The sequence below is a fragment of the Triturus cristatus genome, chromosome 4_2, assembly GCF_964204655.1.
Source record: "Triturus cristatus chromosome 4_2, aTriCri1.1, whole genome shotgun sequence".
In the NCBI taxonomy this organism is placed as follows: Eukaryota; Metazoa; Chordata; class Amphibia; order Caudata; family Salamandridae; genus Triturus; species Triturus cristatus.
The window spans coordinates 829,345,842-829,370,485 of NC_140586.1; the positions used below are offsets into that span (position 1 = coordinate 829,345,842).

General features: G+C 48.0%; 1 protein-coding gene across 1 annotated transcript in view; it reads left to right on the forward strand.

Moving 5' to 3' along the window:
• ARMH1 (armadillo like helical domain containing 1) overlaps positions 1–24,644 on the forward strand; it is a 274,600-nt gene that overhangs the window by 113,649 nt on the left and 136,307 nt on the right. Inside the window, exons 4-5 of the mRNA XM_085602791.1 lie at positions 17,547–17,713; positions 24,344–24,540. Of these exons, the coding sequence (XP_085458917.1) occupies positions 17,547–17,713; positions 24,344–24,540 (364 nt within the window). The remainder of the gene's footprint in view (positions 1–17,546; positions 17,714–24,343; positions 24,541–24,644) is intronic.

Genomic DNA, 24,644 nt, shown 5'->3' on the forward strand with positions numbered 1-24,644 from the left:
CCTCAAAGAACTGCATCCAACGGAGTTGTCGCGCGGTTAGATGTCTTGCGGCTCGCATAAATTGTAGGTTGCGGTGATCGGTGTACACCGTCACCTGATGTACCGCTCCCATCAGCCAATGTCGCCATTCCAGAAATGCCTCCTTGATAGCCAACAGTTCTTTCTCGGCTATCGCATAGTTTTGTTCGGCCGTGTTCAGTTTTCGGGACATAAAGGCAATAGGGTGAAGATACCCAGTGGTTTCATGTCTTTGGGACAACACGGCTCCTAGCGCAACCTCCGACGCATCGGCTTCCACGATGAAAGGCAGTTTGGGGTTGGCATGGGTAAGAACCGGAGCGGTGATAAACGCCCTTTTTAGGCGGTCAAATGCCTCTTGAGTTTCTTCGGACCATAAGAAAACAGACTTTTTCCTGCTCAATCGTGTTAATGGTGCCACCAGGTCTGAGAACTGACGAATAAACCGCCTCTAGAAATTTGCAAATCCTAGCAGGCTTTGTATCTCTTTGACGTTGCTTGGACGAGGGCACTCCGCGACAGCATTGACTTTCCTCTCTGCCATCACTTGACCTGACGGGGTAAGCATAACCCCCAAGAATTCCACCGTTGTCACATGAAAATCACATTTAGAGATTTTGCAGAAGAGGCTGTGTTTACGTAGAGCCTTCAGGACTAAGCTCACATGAATTACATGTTCTTCTTCATTGGCCGAGTATATCAGGATGTCGTCTATGTAGACCACTGCGAAGTGGTCTAGGAACTCTCTGAGCACTTCATTCAAGAAGAATTGGAACGCGGCGGGGGCGTTGCATAGCACAAAGGGCATTACCAGGTATTCAAACAGCCCGTACCGCGTCTTGAAGGTTGTTTTCCACTCGTCCCCATGGCGCATTCAGACAAGATGATACGCCCCCCTGAGATCCAGTTTGGTATAGATACCTGCCGCTCTAACTTGTTCCAACAAGACCGGGATTAAAGGCAATGGATATTGATTCCTGACGGTGATGGCATTCAAGGCCCTGAAATCAATGCAGCACCTCAAATCCCCATTGGCTTTGGGGATAAAAAAAAGAGGAGATGCAGCGGGAGATTTAGAGGGTCGTATGAACCCCAGGGCGAGATATTTATCCAAATAGGATCGTAAATACTCATTCTCTGGCACCGTCAAGGCATATAATCGACCACACTGTATCGCTGCTCCGGGAACCAGATCTATTCGGCAATCATATTCTCTGTGCGGTGGGAGCACTTCCGCTTAGGTGTCGCTGAAGACATCAGCGTATGCTTCGTAGACATGGGGTAGCGTAACGGCTTTCTCAGCGGCCGTAGCAATGTGATGCTTTGATGCCAAGGCTTGCGACGGTCGGTTAAGCGCTGAGTTACAATGTCTTTGACAATAAGGGGATGTTAAACACAAGGTATTAGTAGAACACGTTATGAGAGGTTCATGTCTTTTCAGCAAGGGGGGCCCCAATATGACTCTGTACTGAGGGGCTTGGATAATGTTGAATAATAACCTTTCTCGATGGTATCCCTCATACGTTAGCTCGTATTCTGGGGTGTGGTATGTTATAGGTCCGGATTCAAGCTCTTTTCCGTCCACCGCATACACCATTTACGGTTGTGCTTTGTTTAGCATATGGGCCCCCAATCGTATGGCTTCTTGTTGATCCATAAAGCAACCAGTGGCTCCTGAATCCACCATGGCTCTAACGAGTTTTTGTTCTTGACCGATCTTAATGTATAATGGAATGAAGAAGTGGTCTTCTTCTTTGACCATCCCAGGCGTGACAGAAGGGATAGCATATTCGCTTGAGGGCTTCCCTTCCATGCCCTTCAAGCGTGGTACTTTTCCGCCGCTTTTTCCGCCGCCACTGAGGCTACTTGCCCCGGCCGGGGCCTGCCGTATTGGGGTTTCACAGGACATTCCCAAAGGAAGTGTCCTTTCTTTCCGCAATACAGGCACAATCCCTGTTTGCGTCGATGGTCTCTCTCGCTGAGAGTCAACGAGGCCCTTACGGCCCCTATCTCCATAGGTTCCACTGTTTGTGGTGATTTCTCCCCAGGGATTAAACATTCATAAGGTACGTGTTTTTCTTTCTTCTTGTGCTCCCCCTTTCGTTCTCTGATTCTATGATCCAAATGCAAGGTAAGTTCAACGAGGGCAGCACACGTATTAGGTTGCGGATCGATTTGCGCAAGGACATCCTTTAGTTCCTCCGTGAGTCCCTGATAGAAAATGGCAGACTGTTTGGCCTCCGGCCAGTTGGTTTCTGCAACCAATCGTCTGAAGTGGTTGAGATACGTGACTAAGTACGAAGTGCCCTGTCTCAGTTCTAGCAGATCCCTATCTGCAGAGAACGTTTCTGCCCTTCGGTCGAAAGTCTTCTCGAATTCCGTTTTGAAGCCATCCCAATCATAGAGAAGGGGGTCATCTCTTCGGACTACAGGCACCGCCCATTGTGCTGCATCACCCCCCAAGTACGAAATTAGAAAGGCTACTCGGGCTTGATTGGTGGCGAACATTTTAGGTTTGCATGTAAAGTGCAACAAGACTTGGGTCATAAAACCTGTACCTTTGTAATACCGCCATAGTACCTTTCGGGGGGAGCTAGTGGTATCTGTGCTGGCATTTCTACTACCACGGGAAGAGGATGTGGGGCTACCCCGGCGTCAAATGGGTTTCTTTGGATGCGGTCTATTCTGTTATGTAACTGTGTGGTCTCTAACCGAGACGCGGCTAGCTCTTGGCGTGAAGCCGCCAGCTCGGTTTGTACCAACGCCAGAGCTGCCAGGACATCCTCTAAGGTGGCCATCCCTAACCTTCAACGCAATCAGGAAGAAAAGAATTTGTGGGCCGATTATTCTGTCAGGCCCCTCCTTCCAGAATCCTCGGGACTGCGCTGAAGCTTAAAGGGGTTCCACCTCTCGACGGCCTCAAGTTTGGAATGTGTACACACAGACTATTGAGGTAGTCAAGTGAGGGAAGGAAAGGGAAGGAACAGCAGAGAGGGAGACCTGGACAAGGGAAACAACAAAACACAAGATAAATACAAGGTTGAATTCCTGCGTCACCTCTCCCCCGCAACCTTTTTTATAGTACGTGCACCTAACCTCCCCTATATCCTAGCTGTAAAGGAATAAAAGTTTAGCGTTGGGTGCCTGGAGAGAGTAGGGTGAGGTCATAGAATCCACCGGGGCTAGTGAACAAAGGGAAACAATATAAGGGTTACACTCGATACGACCAACGTTCAGGTAGATTAAACATACGGTTCTCACTCCATCTCTCGCGCTGACCTACCTATGCCTTTCCGGGGGAACTTCTATACCAGTGGGCCTCGACCTTAGATACACCCTCCCTTCAGACTCTCTCTCCTGGGATAGGATGCAAATAAACAACAAATAGCAAAGATAGACACCAGGTAGGCGTGGTTAATGCTACTACGAACAATGCCCCCACAACACAGTATAGAACAGTAGTTAGCGGTATTCTCAGCAGTTTTATTCAATTCATAAGCTCCAGCCTATGTGATACCTGGGGTCTAGTCGGTTTGCTTTAAGACACTGTTATTGTTATTTGTGCACTTTCTCACCTAATACGTCTTAGGTGTGTTTACCAAAGGGAAGGAGAGGGAAAGTGTCAATCGTCCTTCTCTTTAGGGTGTTAAATAGTAATGGAGTCAATTTGGCTGTTTCCTGCACAGCCAGTGATTTCCCATCGGAATAATACACCTCCCCCGCACAGAGGCGGCGGACCGCCAACCTCTACCAACGGGGAAGATCGTGCTCGCTCCGTGAATCGCAACTAGCAATGAGCGAATATATCAATAGTCTGTTCAGGTCCGGAATGCTTCTCCCGCATGAGACTGCAAGTACTAGTCTCGACCAATGGGAGAAGCGAGCCCACAATCACCGGGCTGCACACTAGGGACTTGTAACACACCCCACGAGAGACACTACTCCCGGTCTCGACCAACAAGGAAGCGTGATACCAAGAACACTCCAGGGCTCAATCAAACGGTCCATTCCTTGGACCCCGTGAAATAGTAAGTGGACCCCCCACTCTTACCGCCGAATTTGAAATCCAAACGAACACTGAGGACGAAGACGGGAAACGCTGCTACAAAATCATCGGCTTTTACGTGTTTCGTGCGAACTGGTTGAAGCACGTACAACATGCTTCTCCGGGCATGCCGGGACTTGTAGTTCTTTCTGCGAATATTCCGTTAGTGTCAGTCAGCTCTTACCGGTTCTCTAAATCCTTGCAGATCATGACAAAGATCTCCAAGGTCCGAGGACCATTTGTCTTTTAATATCTGTATAGGTTCTGGCAGGTTGTTAATTAGTTTACGGTATGTAAATGAGGTGGTCCTCTGTGGCATATAATCAGTCAGTAGCCTATCCTCCAGGGCAGAGGCCTCCGGCAGCGTGGTGTCTGGTGGTATAGCCGCCTGTAGTGCATGCGTAATCTGCAGGTACCAAAATTTTTCAGTGGGTGCTAGTTCATATTGTTCCTGTAGTCGTTCGAATGGTATCACCCACCTTTAACCCATAGGTCCCCCACTGTGGAGATGCCGATTGTGTCCCAACTGCTGAAACCCTTACTATATCTAAGGTTCCCCAGCTGTTGCGTGACCCAAAGTGGAGTAAGTTGGGTGAGAACGTCCATTCGTCCAATTAGGGGGTGAGTTCTCTTGCGGTTGTACAGGGCCGTCATGACACCACCCTCCCCCAGCCCATATCTGTCCGCGCGGAACGCTGGGTCTGCCTGTGGGGCGTGGATCCATTGATTAATTATTTTTAGCTGTGCTGCCCAATAATATAATTGTATGTTTGGAGGTGCTATACCCCCATCGTACCAGCCTTTACCGATTTTTCCATCGTAATCCACACCGGTTTATTCCCCCACAGTAAATTAGAGACGGCAGCCGCTATGGTTTTAAAATAGCGCGGTGGTACCGGAAACGGAGTATTTTCTAGGGCATAAAGAAACCTTGGGAGTGCCATCATTTTAAACAGCGCTGCTTTTCCAAGCAGTGTTAAAGGTAAAGTGTGTCAATGTGTTATATCCCGTTTTAAACGTTCCAAGGGGGGTAAAAGGTTCCTGGCGAATAATTCACCGTCTCGGCGTCACATAGATACCCAAGTATTTGAAGCCCTCTCCCTTGACTAAGAGATCGCAATCCTTAGGGAGCCGCGGTGGCGGGCCCGCCAGTACAAATAGGACTGATTTAGACCAGTTAATAGTATAGCCCGATACTTGCCCATAAATCTCAAAAACATTTAGTAACACTGAGATGGAATGTCTGGGGGTGGCCAGGTATAACAAGATGTCATCCGCATATAGGGAGATACGGTCCTCCCATCCCGCTGCCCACTTGAGTCCCCGGATGGTTGGCTCCCATCTAATCAGCGCTGCTAATGGTTCCAGCACCAAGGCGAACAATGGTTGGGACATGGGACAGCCCTGGCGGGTACCCCGTCCCAGTGAGAAGTCCTCTGACATGTGACCATTTACCGTAACATTCGCTACGGGTTTTGAGTACAACAGGCATACCCACCCACAAAATTTGGGGCCAAAGCCTAGGTGCTTAAGAACCGTGAAAAGAAAGGGGCACCAAATCAAACGCCATACGGGCGTCTAGCGAAAGAATGGCCGCCGGTTCTTGTATGTATGGTATACGGGCTATCACTCCTTGGAGGCGCCTCAGGTTAAGAGCCGTGTTGCGTCCTGCCATAAATCCCGACTGATCCGGGTGTATTAGGGTTGCTAAGTGTGGGGTCAGTCGTGTCGTCAGGAGTTTAGCAAGAATTTTCGCCTCCGCATAGAGCAGCGATATTGGCCGGTATAAGGTGCATTCTTCAGGCGGTTTTCCCGGTTTGGGAAACGCCACTATGGTGGCTGTTCGCTGGTCTATCGGTAGTTCACCCACCGCCAAACCCTCGAGATACATATTCAGCAAGTGGCGCAAGAGTGTATTTGCCATCTTTTTATAGTATTCGATGGGGATGCCGTTGGGTCCAGCCGCCCTCCCAGAGTGCAGTGACCCGATTGCTAACTGCAGTTCTTCTGCTGTAAGATCCGCCTCAAGCTGTTGGATGGCCTCGGATGTTAATCTGGGCATGTGTATGTCTTTTAGGTAATCTAGCGCCTCGCCCTCTGTAGCGGCTGACGAGGACTTGTAAACCTGGGTGAAATGTCTGGCTAGCGTATTTACTATGTCCTTGGGGTTGGACACCAGCGCTCCCTCTTGGGTTTTTATCTGCACTATCCAGCTCCGGGCTCGCTCTTTTTTGTTGAGCCAGGCCATGAGTTTACCCGCTTTATCCCCTATTTCATATATTTTATGTTGTGTCGCCTTTAGCCTAGCTTTCGCAATTGCTTGTAGATGTTCCCTGTATTCTTGCTGCTGTATACGTAGTGAGTGGGACGACTCTGCTGTCGGGTTTGGTGCATGTTGCATTATGCACTCCCGATTGATAAGTAAACTGGCGTGCTGTGGGATGACGACACCTCCAGGCATCTATGAAACCTAGGACCTCTAGAAAACTTTCGATGCGGGATATACTCTTTATCTGAGGTTTAGGGGGATGGCGATCGATGGTCCCATTAATTGCCGCATTAAAGTCCCCCCCCTATGATAAGTTCCCCCTCTGGGAGGTTGAGTAGAAACCTACTTAATGCCGGGAGGGCCACTGCGTGGAGTGCTGGAGGAATATATACCGACACCACATTAAGGGACCTCCCCTCCCATTGACAGGACATAGCGGCAAAGAGGCCCTGATCATCTGTCCATGTTTGGTTGATTATCAGTGGGAATTGTTTTCTCACCAAGATACCTACACCCCGTGATCTGGAGGAAAACTCCGAGTGTACCATCATTTTAAAACCCCATCAGTCCATCGCTTTACATGCCGAACCCGTTAGGTGTGATTCCTGTATGAGGGCTATCGCAGGTGCACACCGTTTTAGGTACTGGAGAACTAGACCTCTCTTAATCTTGTCTCCTAGTCCGCGGACATTCCATGTAATTAGTGATAGTGGGGTAACCGGGGACAAGGGGGATGTTGGTGGGTTAGGTTGCGGTAAGTCTTGACTCAGCGTTCCTGTCATAGTTGAAGCATATAGTCAAGGATGCGTGTCGAGAGTGCTTCTGAAAACCAATACTTGCTGACCTGGTCAAGATCTGTGCCCTGAATACAATAACAACCAAAAATACTAAACAGTGTAAGAACAGTCCCCTCCCCCCCACCCTCCTCCCTGCCTCCCTGCTCGACGGACCTACAACTACCCGCCTCCCGAACTGTGCAGAGCGCTTAATACCCGTTCCTTTTACCATAACTTGCGGGGTGAGAGCAAGCGTCCGGTGTCCGTAGAAACCCTCCATTCCCCTTTTCACCAATAGCGGCCCCAGTTCCCTCTCAACCAGTTCTTGTATAGCAGGCAGTTGGTGGACCTGAGTCCCCCCCCCAGCGGGTGGGTTTAGTCACCAGGATCATTTCTTCCTACCTTCAGATACCTCATTCGTTAGGCTTCCACACTGCATTCCCTGCCAGCAGTTTGGCGGCTGCACTTTGGGCGTCATCGTCCTGGTCTGTCATGGCCCGAGCACCTCATCGTCCCTGGTTACCTCTTTTCTACATCGATGGGAAGGACAGGCCCCTTTCAGGGCCATCTATTCCGGGTCGATCCTTGTCACTGTGCCCCTTTGGTGGTCCCGTCCTCCTCCCCAGCGCTCCGAGCATGAGGTTGAGCGCCATCCCTCTAGCCATTCCTGCGCGTCCGCCGGAGAGAAAAAGAACCATGCCTTTCCTTCATCCTCCACCCGCAATTTCGCAGGGAACAGCATGGAGTATTTAATCCCCCACTCACGGAGTGCTTTTTTGACATCCAGAAAGTCGCGGCGCTACTTTGTGACAGCCGCGGTGTAGTCTGGGAAGATGGTAATAGTGGCGTTGTCCAGCCGCAGCGGTGGTGCAGTTCTTGCGGCCTGCAGTATGACATCCCTATCCCGGTAGTTAAAGATACGTTCCAGGATGGGACGAGGTGGGGTCCCCGGTTTAGGCCTTTTCACGAATAGCGGCCCCAGTTCCCTCTCAACCAGTCTTGTATAGCAGGCAGTTGGTGGACCTGAGTTCCCCCCCAGCGGGTGGGTTTAGTCTCCAGGATCATTTCTTCCTACCTCCAGATACCTCATTCGTTAGGCTTCCACACTGCATTCCCTGCCAGCAGTTTGGCGGCTGCACTTTGGGCGTCATCTTCCTGGTCTGTCATGGCCCGAGCACCTCATCGTCCCTGGTTACCCCTTTTCTACATCGATGGGAAGGACAGGCCCCTTTCAGGGCCATCTATTCCAGGTCGACCCTTGTCACTGTGCCCCTTTGGTGGTCCCGTCCTCCTCCCCGGCGCTCCGAGCATGAGGTTAAGCGCCATCCCTCTAGCCATTCCTGCGCGTCCGCCGGAGAGAGAAAGAACCATGTCTTTCCTTCAGCCTCCACCCGCACTTTCGCAGGGAACAGCATGGAGTATTTAATCCCCCGCTCACGGAGTGCTTTTTTGACATCCAGAAAGTCGCGGTGGTACTTCGTGACAGCCGCGGTGTAGTCTGGGAAGATGGTAATAGTGGCGTTGTCCAGCCGCAGCGGTGGTGCAGTTCTTGCGGCCTGCAGTATGACATCCCTATCCCGGTAGTTAAAGATACGTGCCAGGATGGGACGAGGTGGGGTCCCCGGTTTAGGTCTGCCTCCGGAGACCCTATGCGCCCTTTCGACGGAGAAAAGATTGGAGAGACCTCGTGGGTGGAGATGGTTTAGGATGAGATCTTCCACGAATAGGTCGAGGGCTGGGCCACCTGCTCGTTCCGGCACACCTTTAAGGCGTATGTTGTTGCGCCTCGATCGCCCTTCCTGGTCTTCCAGTTTAGCTGCCAGCAGCTTGTTATCTGTTATAAGTTGCTGCATTTGTTCTTTAAGGACAGTTGTCTCCTTCGTTAGGGTGGTTGCTGTACCTTCCACCTCTGGCACTCTGGTGGACATTAAGGAGAATTCAGTGGAGAGTGTCCCTATGCGTGAATCGAGGGACGTGTGCACTTTATTCAAGGTGGCCATAATGACTTGCAAGGTCACTTCTGGAGCGTCTGTGGCTTTCGAGTCCAGCGTCGGCGCTGCAGCGGGATCCGCAAGATCAGGTTGTGACTTGGCGTATGCATATTTTTCTAATTTCGCCAGGTTCTGCCCTTTAGTGTTTCTGCCGCTCATGGTGATTTTGTGGGGGGAAGGGGGAGAGCCCGATTAAGTGTTGAATTTAGGGGTGGTAATCACCGATGCTACAGATTTTGACATTTCTACACACAGACCTAATTAATACATGGACGTGGGGCTACGTTGGGTTGTTGCGAGATTGTTGTTCATGTGCAATGAGGCCACATCTAGTTCACACCTTCACACCCATCTAATTGACCATGTGGGTCAGGGTCAAACATGCGCATTGATGACATTTACCAGGGTGTACCTTTTTGGGCAATCAATGTCCCTACATTCATCCATACTTTTATACGTGAGTGAACATAGACATGACACATCTGTGTGATTTGGAATGTTTTATTCACATTCTGGGGAGTGTCGGAGCTGGAGCAGTACATGTCCAGTTCAAGCACACATAACATGGTTGCCCATTGGTGGGCGAACCAGAGTCCTTGGAGGAATGCAAAGTTAATCTGAAGAGGAAGAGTCCAGTCCGAGGCCGGATTGCTGTGTCATTGGTACCAGAGCAGATTTGGCAGGCCATGTCGGGGTCCAGGTGAATGTCGCAGAGTATTTCGGGGTACAGTGGGGGGTGTTGTTTCAGGGCATGATGCATAAGGCTGAACCAGGCAGGGACAGGCCATGTGGCGGGGGCGGATGCTACTACCTCCTTCCTCACACAGTTATTACCCTACACAGCTTACTCCTCTGAGACGTCTTCTGTGTCCGGTGTGTCAGGTGTGTGTGGTGGTGTTATGGCTGCATCAGTGTGGGCCACTGACACATCAGGGTGCGAAGGTGATAGGGCTGCAACACTGTGTGCTAATGACATGTCGGGGGGCGGAGATGTGTGTGTTGAGGTTCCTGCAGCACTCATCGGGTACAGGCTCAGTGGCAGCAATGGCAAGATGAGGATCTGCAAGGCATGGAAGATCCCAGCTACGTCTTGCTGGTGTTCAGACGTGGCAGCCATACTTCCAGGCTGCATCTGCTCCATGGTCTCCATTGTCCTCCGCATCTGTGCCAACTGTGGTGCTGTCATGACTGGAGCCTGTATGACTAGACAGTTCTTGTATCTAAGCAATGGCCCCAGCAAGGTCAGCCAAGGATTGTTGGTGAGAATGGTGCGGACAGTGGGTGTCTGTTAGGGACTGTAAGTGGTCCTTGATGGGACTCAGACACCCACGTACAGCATAGAGTTTGGCTGCCATGAGGTTCCTGCTGTGTGGTCTGTGCAGGGTGTGGGGTCACCACGATGCAGCTGGGCTGCCCTGCTCCTGGGGGTGGAGTGCGGAGGCTGTCCACGAGCTGTTGGAGGGTGTCTGAGCAAAAGTGCAGGGTGTCCTCTTCATCATCACTGTAGAGATGTGTGGTCTGCTCTGCAGGAGGTTTTGATAGTCCCTCTAAAATGTAACGGGGAGATGCAGGTTAACAGTGTGTTCCATGTATGTGGACGCATTGTAGATGTTTACATTCAGACTGTATGATAATGTACATTGTGGCTGTTTTAGTGAAGCTGGCTATTTGATGGGAGACAGTGGACATTTTGAGTACATGAAGGATGTGTGGTTGTACTCGTACATTATCATCTCACAGTGTCATGCAATGCCAGATGTGATTGGCTAGTTTCTTCGCACGAGTGGCACCAGTTGTGTCCTCTGTCCTGTGGTGTAAGGGTTGCACCTTGTACCACATTGTCGTCAATGTTGATGTACTGTGATTACTATGTGTGTGTGCTGCATTGTCAGTGAGTCGCCCCTGCAGCTCTGATTTGGCAGCCCCCTATCCCTTTGAGTTGGTTTGCCTTTGACTTGTGTGTTTTTAGGGTGCTGGGTTGTTTGCGACTTGGGTCATTTGTGCTCTTGGACAAAATTTGTACTCTTGTGCATTGTTTGTCTGCAGATGTGTTTTTGACGTCGTGGGTTGTAGGTGCACGTGGATGTGTCACAGTGTGACTTGCTCCTTTACGGATGTGGTCCACACTCAGCCACCTCAATGTCATCTCGTGCACCATGTCATGTATTGTGACTGCAGACATGCTATCTGTCATGCAGTGTCACTTGCATTGTCAGTGTGGCTCACAGAGCCGCTGCTTTTCTGGATTCAGCACATGTGCATGGGTGGGTTGTGGAATTGGTAATATGGCAGGGGGCCCATTTGTGCACATTGTGGACGGTGGCCTACTTGGTGTTTCTATGTGTGCTGCAGTGTGTCGAGGGCATCCGGGACATGTTCCACACTCATTGTGGGCGTGCAGTATGCTGCACATGATTGTGCATGTGTGCCATTGTGCCCATCTCCCTCCGTCCTCCCAGTCCCTGGTCGTCACTCACCCTGTTGCTGTTGGGTCAGGTCATATCGAGCTGTGTCCAGACCCCCAACTCCTTGCACCGTCTCCACAATGAGGACTGTGGCCACCATTTCCTGCAGCTCATCCAGCTCCTCCTGTGGCGCAGGACTCCCACCTCCAGTCGCCTTTGCTGACTTCCTGTTGGCAGCGAGTTTGTCCTTGGTTTGGCTGTGCACTTTATGCCAGCTCCTCTTGACCTCCTCCATTGACCTCCGCGACACTTCGACTGCATTCACGTTGGTGACAATGGACTGCCATTTTTAGGTCTCGCGTGACGTTGCAGCGCAGAGCGCTGCTGCCTCGGCGAGATTTATTGTTAACGAGGAGTTTCAGTAGAGGGCTTGAAGCCCCGTCTCTCATTTCCATTGGCTGGCGTCACTGTTTATGCTAAACGATGGCCTGCCATTGGAAATGAGGGTTTTTGGGTAACGCCCTTTGGCCTCCGAGTCGGACTGGGTCGCCTGCTTTGCTGCTGTCGCAAAGCAGTTTCTTATCTTTATGAGGCCATGTGTTTCTAATTAGAAACACATGGCCCCATAAAGACAAGAGATCCCCAAGCTCCGGCTGAAGCGCGGTCCTCTTTCACTTTCGGGACCACGCTTGTTTCACTCTGCAATGCATTCTCAACTAAACCTCTTAAATTCACAGAAAAACTACTACTTCACCTTGCAGAATTGCCCCCCAATCGCGCCCTGTGACATCCATGTCTGGGGCGGCTCATGTTCTTTAGATCAACATGCCAGAGGAGCAGCAGCTTCTACTTCGACGAATTCGCACCCTGCCACTCTTTCAAAGTTGTTTCCGAGTATGCGCTATGGCTCGCGCACACGTGTTTTTGTCACAGAACCCAGGTAATGTGCAGCACAGCGAATGGTGCAGTCATCTCATGCCTAATTTCATAGAATGTAATACACAGGGATACATAAAGGTGGCAATTACGATCCGGTAAAAAAAAATTCCCGTACGACTCGTATCCGGACTTTTTACCGTACGAATCGTACAAGTGCCGTACAAACTGGCAATCACGATTCGCATGGTAAAAAGTCCATACGAACCGCCTTGGGAATTATTCCCCACACGTCCTCGGGTCGGAAAATGTGTCCGACACGTCCTCGGACGATTTACCGTACAAACGTGAAAAGCGAAGTCCGACCGGGGAATCACGATCCGTCCCGGGCGTCCGAATGTACAACCGTATGGTTAAAAGACCGTCCGCACCGAACTCCAATAGCAACCATGGAGACGTCCAAACAGGTGCCCGGTACGCGCCGTCCCCACCCCCAGCCCCCGCATGTACGCGCCGTACCCCCTCCCAGCCCCCGCATGTACGCGCCGTACCCCCCGTATATGTACACCCGAGTACGTGTCGAACCCCCGTGTATGTACACCCGAGTACGTGTCGAACCCCCCGTGTATGTACACCCGAGTACGTGTCGAACCCCCCCGTGTATGTACACCCGTGTACGTTCGAGTCATACCCCCACCCGTGTATGTACGCACCGTACGGGGGTACATACCGTACATACACGGGTGGGGGTACGACTCGAACGTACACGGGTGTACATACACGGGGGGGTACGACTCGAACGTACACGGGTGTACATACACGGGGGGTTCGACACGTACTCGGGTGTACATACACGGGGGGTTCGACACGTACTCGGGTGTACATACACGGGGGGGTTCGACACGTACTCGGGTGTACATACACGGGGGGTTCGACACGTACTCGGGTGTACATACACAGGGGTTCGACACGTACTCGGGTGTACATACACAGGGGTTCGACACGTACTCGGGTGTACATACACGGGGGGGTTCGACACGTACTCGGGTGTACATACACGGGGGGGTACGGCGCGTACATGCGGGGGCTGGGGGGGACGGCGCGTACATGCGGGGGCTGGGGGGGACGGCGCGTACATGCGGGGGCTGGGGGGGGACGGCGCGTACATGCGGGGGCTGGGGGGGGTACGGCGCATACATGCGGGGGCTGGAGGGGGGGTACGGCGCTTACCGGGCCACCTACTCTGGTCGTTTCGCGCCGTACTTCGCTTTTCCGGCACTTTTTGGGTGCCGTAAAAATATTGCCGTCCGGACTGCTGTCGGTTCGAATCGTAATGCCTGGGTCGTGAAACGCGGCCTGAGAGCGTCCCGACGTCACGTCGGCGCATTCCCCGGATCCCATTTGTATGTATCTTTTCGTCGGTCGGTGTTTTGTACGACTCGTACGGAAATGGTGTTTCCGTGCGAATCGTACTTGCATGTTTGTAAAGTTTTACGACCAGGTACGAGTCGGACGGAAAAAAGCCTCCGTCCGACGGTTCGTACCCGGTTTTTGCCGGATCGTAATCGGCACCTATATGTGGCGTAATATGTCAATTTAGAAAACAGGCAACACTATTTTAAAGTAGTTTAATATTGTATATACTTTGTCACTAAATATTAGGTATGCAAGCTTTACTTCTATTTGTACTAAGTAGCCGTATAATAATAAAACAAATTTAAAATTGATAAAAGAAAACATGAAGTATTAGTATATGAGTGGTTTTCTTCAGTGTTAGCCAAATTAAGACAAAAAGTGTTTCTTCTTAAAGTGGCGCTGGCATCTGCATGGCTTTACTGTAGTGACTAGGACGTAGTGGTATAGTCCTTTGTTCATATCTAGAGTTACTGGATACTGATCTGCTGCTCAACCCAGCAGACTTGCCCACACAACGTTAATCCTGGAAGGTTCGAAGGAATACCGTGCTCCCTTCGCACCCGCGGAGGGTCAGTACCCATAATACTCTTTTAGCCAGCTTGTGCATGACATTATAGACCTGTCAACTGACCCTAATTAGGGAGCGTCACCCTCCTCGCTCATATTCACCCTTTCTGACCAGCAAAATGTCTACATAGACTTTATTGGGGACCAATTTAAAGGTCTGCCTGTACTCTCATTTCAGTGTTAACAGATTGACAGGTGTGCAACCTGGGCTAGATTGCTTTTATGTTTATTTAAGTCGCAAATGGTTGGGGGAGGGGTGGCACAAACTAAATTCCTGGATATGTTTGTATTTTCCGGTACAACTTGCATCATTTAAAAAAAAAGATTTTCTTTGTCTCTCCTGCAAGTTAAACTTCTCACTCTCAATACTTAGTGTCTCTGTTGGTGTATAGGAGACTGATGACCTCTGTAAAGTCTTAATATAATTCCAGTGGTCGATTGTTGCAGTTCCACTGATCCAGAGGTGCAGTTCCACTGATCCAGAGGTGCAGCTGCGGCTGCTTCTATCACCTGCTCCTCCAGGATTCAATTACACACATTCCACTTATTTATTTGAAGAGTTTTATATAGCACTGGCTAGATCCGGAGGTATCACAGCGCTTTACATGAGGGTAGCGTTAGAAAAAAACAGAGTTACTTCATTACATCAGTTACTAAAGCATAGCATAACATAGACAACCAAGCATTTGCAATGCAATAGGTCTTGCATTTACGCAAATTTAAGCTATTGGCATTGTAAATGACAATGCCTTTTATTTATGTTTTAAAAAACAAAATATAAATAAAAGGCATTGTCATTTACAATGCCAATAGCTCAAACTTGCGTAAATGCGAGACCTATTGCATTGCAAATGCTTGTTCTGTTTGTGTTGCTAATGACGCAGTGGAGGTGATGAACAGTTGTTGGTAGCGTTCTATCACCTCCGTGACGACGATCCGGTCTTCCTGCGGACTGAACGCCGTCTTCCTCTTCTCCTTGCCCTTCCCCGAACATGGGGTTCCGGGCTGGTCCTCAGTGGGGCATGTGGGGTCTGGTTGTCCTCTGCACTCGGTCCGGGTGCATCCATGGTGCTACGCAGTTTGATTTGGTTTTGGTGTTTTCTTTTTTGCTTTTATAGTGCATTTTCCCGCATGACGCGTGGGAATTGCAGGCCTGTCGCTGGTTGTCGCTGATTTTTGTATCGCGATTTGGGGCATCGCAACTTTTTTCGGGTTGGTGTTTCGCATTTTTGCAGAGTCGCATTGATTTTAGCGCGGTCATTTGATGTGTTATCGTGGGACTATCGCATGGTGCCACCGGCTTGAGAATGCCACGTTGACACAGTGATATTTTCCTGCGATAGACTGCGATATGCAGAGTTGCGTTAAACTGATTTTGCGTTGGTTATCACACGTTCTTGAGAATACCCCCCCTCCCCCATGTAATGATGCTTGAGAAGAGGTGGAGTAGGATCAGTGAACGGGGGTCATTCTTGCTGCTGATTATAAGGATGTCATTGATTATTTGAGGGTTGATGGTCTCTGAATCATGGTTTGAATTCAGGTTGTTTCTTATTAAAGAGGTTGTTATTGCTGATGTGCTTGTAGTTGAATGGCAACTGCTTTCTCAATCAGTTTTTCCAGTGAAAAAATAAGTGGGTAAGATAATCTATCCTGGGTCGGCAGGAGAATAACTGCACTTCCATGTGCTGATTTTTTGATGGTGGATGGGTGATAAAGAGGTGTTCAGAGAGATCATTTGGGTCCTACGTGGGATGGGGAATGAGGGCATTTCTGTACACAATATTTTTGATGGATGACAGTAGAATGTCATCTCCGTAGGCGCTGACCTTGAGGGAATTGAAGATGTTGGTGTGTGATATGGTTGGCATGGTCAAATGCCGTACACTTGGGGTGGTACAATTGGGGAATTGGAGGTCGTGTGAATATCTGTTTGGTGTTGTCACCAATTGACGCCCATGTTGTTGAGCTGGCTACTGAATTCTGAAAGTGTACTTAGCTGTGATATGTTCTTTGCTAAACACTTTTACTCAAGCATGCTTCTGTGTCTGTTTACCCTGTTCGTTATGAATTGCTCTGCTGGTGTTAACCTTTTAGATGAGTGGGCTTGTAAAATTGACATTTTTTAGGCTTTAAATATACAAGAACCTGTGTGTGAGTTTATTTAATTGTCATCACACGCATTAGAATGAAACAACATGCTTCAGACTTTGTTTGAGGGCTTTTTTCAAGAAAGGAAGTACATAAAAAGATCAATTCCTCTATATGTTTAATGTACGGGGACATAGAAAGTGGACTAATAGACCATTCATGAAGAATCCACAGAAATGGCGGCTAGACTCTGTCTCGACTTAATTATATAAAATACAGATTTAATATAGCTTGATCATTAAAAGATATTTCACCATTCTCAAACCCAAGCAGCATAATCTTGTTAAAGATAAATAGATAGACAAGCAGACAGGATATAATGCACTTGTAGTAGAGCGGACGAGATATCCGTCACGTTAGTGATGGAGTACTTGTCTGCCAAACTCTAAATGAGGCGCTAAGGGGCAGATTTACAAGCCCCTTGTGACAACTTTACGCTGCCGTTGTGACACTTCTGTGACACAGTGGCGTCGTAAACAATGCGCCACGTTGCGACATATTTAAAACGTGACCCATCTAGAGAGATGCATCATGTTGTAAAGCCCTGCGCAACATTATACCTGCGTCAGGTATAATATATGCAGGGTGGGCGTTCTGATGTGAGAAAGCCTAGTAAAAGTGACGCAGTGAAATCTACAAGATTTCACTACGTCACTTCTACGACACCACTGTGTCAAAACCTTGCGCCTGCTTGAAGCAGGCATAAGCAGGGACGCAGCATGATTGGAATAGGCATTCCTGACCATTGCTGGAGTTGCGTTGTGCTTACGACACGACTCCAGCAATGCGCTGCCTTTACGCAAATAGATTAATCACGCATCTATCTATCCTTGCGCCACAGTGCGCCGCATTGTAAATGCGACGCATCCATGGTGGCGAAAGGGTTTTTTTAGTGACGCAAATTCACTGACGCATCTCTGCTAATGTGCAGAGATGCGCCAATTTTTGTAAATCTGCTCTTAAGTATCTAGGTTTCTCCTTCCCACATCTTACTTAGAAAACCCTATAACCTTATATTTCCTTTTTTTGCAGTAATCGTTATCTTATTGAGTTTGTGGAGGTTGGTGGGATCTTAACGCTCCTGGAAATCCTAGGCATGAAGCAGGTAAAAGAGAAAGAGAAAAGAGAGGCAATCAAACTGCTCATTATTTTAGCCCACACTGGACGGAAATACAAGGAGCTGATCTGTGAAAGTTATGGTAAGGGAACCGTGAAGAGGCTTGGCATTCTTTTAAAAGGTGAATTTCAATATTTCATTCTGTTTGTTGTGCTCAGTGCCCCATCCCATATTTTGTCCCCTTGACAAGGGCAGGTCTTCTTTTAGAAGGAATGATGAAGAGATGCCTAAAGAAATCAGAAAGTGGCACGCAGTTGGGTGAATCTAATTAACTTTCGGGCTTGAGTGGTTAGACAACGGTTAAGCAGGTAAGTGATGTGAAGAGAGGGCTAGAAGGCAATATGTCCTATGGTTGCTAATACAAAACTCTATGTAACAGTGATTAAGAGGGAGGGTGACCTTCACCATGCCAGCAAATTTGTCGTAGTTCACGGATTGTCTTTACCGGTCTGCTGGAGTACCATGAAGCTAATCCTATTCATCTGCACAGAGAGACCATGATCTCTAATTGTAACCGAAATCACTGCAGCCTATATCTGGTATAGACTTCTAGCTGCGGATTCCTTAGCTTAGAATTTTCTCCCGGCGTCAGACTGGATCCGAAAATGTTTCGTAAACGGTACCCCTGCATGCCGGTAGGTGGTGCAGTTTGGCTCCATGTGGCGTCGTTGTCCATGCCGGAAATGATGTGTACGGTGCCTATATAAGTGCCACTCCAGAGCACTAATGTCAGTTCTTTTCTTTCCACGCCAGTCAGCGCAGATCCAGAGAGAGCTACTCCTAGTCACTTTTTGACTAGCCTTTTTTTGACTTTTGTCAAAGTCTTTTGAGAAGTTGTTCTCCTGGTGTGGCAAGAATCTCACCTAGGAAGGTTGGCTTCAAGCCGATGTTGGTGATGAACCCGCACCTTGTTTGCCACTAGTGCCTCTAGTGCCTCGAGCACGACCAGGACATGAATTGCCTGCATCGACTGTTGTGTGATTAATCCGAAGGCCTTGAGGGAATGGTCCCTCAAGCACCTGGCAGCTTGATGTGCAACGCCGCAACAGTCTTGATCCTGGTTGAGTTAAAGGCCCCGGGATCGCTCATGGTGCCCAAAATCTTCATTGCACTGGAAGTTGTCAGGTCACTCCGGTAAGTCCCACTGCAAAAAGAAGAGTAAGAAGTCAAAGAGGTCTTCAATTTCGCCTTGTCTGTTGGCTGACGAGATGAGGGAGTGTCGCCATTTGAGCTCTGGCTCCGCGGTTAAGCCATCGCCTTGGCCGACTCCGCGCTTCCCTGAGTTTCCGGGAGCCGGAGCTACCCCCACTCAACTGAAGGAGGTTTATGAGGCTTTGCACCTCATATTTGAGTGGCCTGTTTCCACCTGCCACTGGGGCACGTTTGTGGCCTGGTATGCAAAAAAGCTGGTTGTTACCCCTTTTTCAGATTCTACTATTTATTCTTTCCCTTGCCCAGCAGGGCTTTGCTCTGGGCACCTTAAAAGGCTACCTTTTTGCTATATCAACCTTTCTGCGGTTGCCTGTCCAGCTCTCCCACTTCAAACCCCTGTTGTACATAGGTTCTTGAAAGGTTTGCATCATATGTTTCCCCCTTCATAATGCCTCAGTGGGACCTTACTCTAGTCCTGACATTCCTCCCTTTGAGCCCTTGCACAGCTGTCCTCTCAGGCGCCTAACCATCAAGACGGCATTCCTGGAGGCAATAACATCTATCCAGAGGGTCAGTGAGCTTTACGCTTTGTCATCCAAGCCTCTATACTTGAACATCTACTCAGACAAGCTGCTTCTACGAACTAGAGCTTCCTTTCTGCCAAAAAGGTGTCACTCTCTTTTATGTAGGCCAGTCCATCACCCTGTCTACTGTTTACGCTCCACCACACCCCTCTAAGGAAGAGGAGCGACTTTACCAACTGGACCCAAAATGAGTATTGCCGTTCTACCTTGATCGCACAAGAGAGTTCCGTGTGGACGACCAACTCTTTGTGGCGTAGGTTGGAGCCAAGATGGGGACGGCTGTGCAGAAACAGACCATCTCGTGTTGGATCATGCTCTGCATGAAAATCTGCTTCATATTGGCCACGAAGCAACCCCTTGAGGGCATGTGTGCTAATTCCACTAGAGCAAATCCTGCGACCACTGCGTTAGCATGCAGAGTCCCAGTCCTGGACATCTGCCAGGCAGCAACGTAGGCTTTTCTGCACACGTTCACAAAACACTACTGTCTGGACAGTCAGGTTTATCTGGAGGGGCACATTGCCTGTTCGGTCCTGCAGAACTTTTTTGGTGTGAAATTGTTTCTCAGATCCACCTCTTTGAAGGTATTGCTTGGGTATCTATTCTAAGGTAAGGAATCAGCGGCTGTCTCTATCAGAGGATCTAGTTACTTACTTTTGGTAATGCCTTATCTGGTAGAGACTCTATCTAGCAACAGATTCCTTACTGACTAACCCACACTTCCGATTCTGCAAACGTAATTCTAGGAACAGGGCTGTTTCCCCTTTGAGGGCCCTAATTTTCCACACAAGTGGTCAGTGTTCTTTGTAGTTCCGTGCTCCTGGCGTGGAAAGTAGCAAAAAGAAACTGGCATCAGTGCGCTGGGGGGGGCACCTATATAGGCACCGTGCATGCCCCTTCCGGTGCAGACGACGCCGGCGACGTTAGGCGGAGCCAAATTACGCCACCTACTGGAGCGCAGGGGTACTGCTCACAAAACATTTCCGGATCCAGTCTGATGCCTGGGAATAATTCTAAGGTAAGCATCTGTGACTATATAGAGTCTCTACCAGATAAGGCATTTTCGAAGGTAAGTAACTTGTTCCTAGAGGGAAAGATGGGAAATGGTAAGAAAAAGAAAACAGTGATGCGAGGCTCTTAACACTCCTTCAGATTCTCCTTATGAGATTCTGTAAGGAAACATTACCAAATTAGAAAAAGAACCTTGTAACATAACATTCACGCCATATGAACCCTTTTACCCAATTACTTGAAGTAACAAGTCCTCTAACTTAGCCGTTTCGTCTCTAAACGTAATTAAGAAAACTATAGTTATTATTTGTACTCTTGAAAATCCTTGCGGTACATATCTATTGTATACCTTTTATGGACTTACTATAGAGTTCAATGCACATAAGTTAAAAATGAGTTCCAGTCTTGTAAATCTAGAGAAAAAGGACAGTATGTACAATGTTGACAATGAAACAGGAGATCCGCAAAGCGCACAATAAGAATGTGCAAAACCCCCAAAACATTGCTAGAAAATAGTGCACATATAGAATAGGTACAAAGCCTTGAAAATGGTATGATCATGAAAATGATCTGAGTAGCATAATAGTGCAAAGAGTAGAAAGTCAAAAGCTCCAATCCAACACTCCTACCACAGGACACTGGCTCCACAATGATTCCCCGACAACTGCAAACACATACTGCTTTGGGAAGCGATGAGACTCTGACTTTACTCTCCTTTTATATGATCCAAATTCAAGATGGCTTCCATATTTGAGATTTCAGTTCACACATTTGGGTGGGCTGGGCGCCTCTTTTGAAGGTAGCTGGAAGGTCCAGTAATATCAGGAGGATGGGTCATCACCATCTTTGGTCAAGAGGGCATCATCTACAGTGTATAAGGTAACAGTCTCCTTGCTGCAGTGTGATCTGAAGCCAGACTGGTAGTCAGACAATAAATGGTTAGCACTGATGTGAATTTTGAGTTGAACATAGATTGCTTTTTCAATGAGCTTGCTGATGAATGGTATGTAAATGATGTGTTGGTAGTTGGCAAGGTCATCAGGGGGTTGCGTAGGTTTCTTCAGAAGTGGGAGGATCTGGCCTGCCTTGAGAACTTCTGGGAAGATGCCTTGAGTGAGGGAGGCAAAGAGAGCATCCCCAGTGAAACCTTTAATGAAGGACAATGTTAAGACATCTTCTTTATAAGAAGTGGCTTTAAGGGAGTTGAGTATGTCCGCGAGGTCTGGGGGAGATAAGGCTTTGAAGACTGACCATCACATGATTCTACAATAAGGGGTGGGTATAAGAGATGAACCAGGCTTGGTGTCATCAATATGCTGTCTGACCTTCTGTAATATTTCCCTGAAGAAGAGATTGACGGCATTGCACTTTTCTGTAGAGTGAGGAATAGGTGGGTACGGCAGGGGGTTGATGCAGTGCTTTATTGTCTTGAACAGTATACTCCTTCTGTTGGTGGCTTAACTGATGGTGCTGGCATAGTACTTTGCTTTTGCTGATATGATAAGCTGCCTGCATGTTGTGCAGAAGAATTTCAGTATCAAGATTTCCTCAAGAGTTCTTTTTTTCTTCTATTTTCTTTCCTTTCTGGATCTTTTCTTGCCAGCATTGTCTTTAGAGTACCAGGGTGCTGAGGGCTTTGCTTTGCACTTGCGTGTTGTAGTTGGGGTGTAGATGTTCACATACCTTCCACAAAAATTGTTACGTTGTTTAGAAGGGTGTTGAAAATGCATGTGAAGTCTGTCGGATAAGAGATGAGTTCAAGCATTTAGTTATCTATGGGGTAGTCTTTAAATTGTGAACTAACTCTGTGTGTACTCTAACGTTTCCATTTTGGAACATTTACCATCACTCTTGATCACACATTTGTATTGTTGCCCTGCCTGACCTGTCTTAACTCTTTCATAGCCTGCTCAAATAGAGTCCATGGCCCATGTGTACTAACGCATTTTCATATGGACACAATGTTAAAACCCATTTTATACCTTAGGCCCTATGTTCTTATACTGTTTGTTAACACGTCTGCCCCTCTGCAGACGTCTTTGCACTATCTTTTCACTTCTATTGTCTTCTGGACAAAGCATATCACCACCTTGTTCTTGGAAGAGACCTAAAACTGTTCAGGTGAAATGAGATGTTCTCCCCACCAACATGTTTCAGTATTTACAGACTGTAGACATACAAAACCTAGCACAATATCATTTGAATATTACACCAGGTCAGGCTCACCTAGCTTCAGTTTCTCTATATATTTTCCAGCTTTGTGCTGCTTACTCATCTGTTTGTGTCACAGGCAACCAGTCGCCAGTGCTCTGCATATAGTTAAGGATCAGAGACAGCTAATGCAGTGCAATGTTCTGCATTCAAGCTGCGGATGTTGCCTTACCTTCATTGTTCTTACAATTTTATAGAATATTGCATCCTGCAGGATCATACCTATGTGAATGAGATGGTTATTAGTTAGTGCAGCCGATATCTAAGCCATCACATTGTTTGGATACTACCTGGGAAGTTGCTCCAGTTGAAATGCTGAGGAGTATAGAAAAGATGCTGCAGGGGATTGTCAGTGCATAGCGGTGGCAGAGTGATCAAATGGTTCATGATGCCTATGTGCATGCTAGAGCCGTGGAATATATGTGCACGTACATTACGTGCTTGAGGAGCAGAGACATGCTAAAGTTGTGACACAACAAATGTCAGGAGTAGCTAAACTGGAAGAATTATATTATGGATTGCTATGTTTTAAACAGAAATCTGATTATTTCCTTGAATATTCACACCATGAGATCCATGTGTAAGGGAGCTGAATCCTTGATTGATGGCTATCTGTAGACACCAGCCCTATAAACTATGGATGGGTGTGAAGGACACATAGGAAGTGGAAGTACCACTGCAATGTTTTGTATCCATTGTAGTATTTAAAGCATGCGTTCAAAAGCACAAATGTAGAGGACACGTGCATAGACCAGATGTGAAAGCACAAGCACGATGGCTGCCTCTCCTGGTGAGGGAAACCATTTAAGGGAATATTCTAATGAGGGTTTCCCATGGAAGAAGGTTTTTTATGATCATATTAGTCTGAGGCAGAGGCCAGAGTCCCGGGCCATTCCAAACGTTTTCACTGTGTGTTGGTAAATGTTGGTACCAAGTTCAGTGGGCCACCAGCCTGCAGACATTGTGTTTCCCAGAGATGTGCAGATGAGGATTTCTGTCTTTTTGGCATTACGTTTCCGATGGTTTGGTTGCATCCAGTTGTAGATGGTGGAGAGGCAGGTTGTGAGTGCAGTGTTGTCAGTGTCTGCATGAGTTACACATTCAATGGGATAAGTTTTGCCAGCATAGTTTGTAGGAGACTAAATTAAAGGTCTCGATGAGATACGGTTAAGGCATATGCGAGAGATAGAAGCTACACAGAATTGGAACAATCATGGAGTGCTGTGGAGTTAGTTATGAAATGTATCAATGGCAGATGAGCGATCCGGGAGTTTCAGGACGGAAGCTCCATTCTGGTCTTCTTGAGCTTCATGGTCATTGCTTATGGTGAAGATAAAAGATGGTGCCAGACACTAACCTAGCCATAGGCCACCAGCTCCTGGTCCATTCCATAGTCAATGAGTTGGGTGAATATAGCACTTTTGGTTAACTTATCCAGGAATGGTCAGTCGCAGATTTGACTGTTGTTCAGATTGCTTGGGTTGAGCATGGATATATAGGAGGTCAAGACTTCAAAATAGGCCCCCTTAAGAAAGGATATGTTGAGGAAAAACAAAAGGTGGTGAGTTATTCATATTTGTTCCAGACAGGGAGACCTTGAGGGAACACATGCATCACACCCACATATCACACAGAGAGGTTCTACAGTTCAGGCAATGAATTTACGCACATGCATATGGTTTAGGAATTGTGTAACACCTTACAGTATTGGTTCTTTTTGTTTCAACTAAATAGCTTTTGCATGTTTTCAACAGGTGTGAGAGCGATAGCAGAGTGCTTAGGAAAGTCCAAGTCCGAAGAATTGCAGGAGGATGCCCAAGTCCTGTTAGAGAGCCTGGTTCATGGCAATTGCAAATACCAGAACCAAGTGTATAAAGGCCTGATTGCCCTGCTGCCATGTTCATCTCCCAAAGCCCAGCAGCTTGCTCTTCAGACACTCCGGATTGTACAGGTGAGAGAATCAAACCCTTGTCATAGAGCTGCAGTAACATTTGGTATGCACAGACATGTATGTTATGTGTCGATGAAGGTTCTAAACTCTTTATTTGATTATAG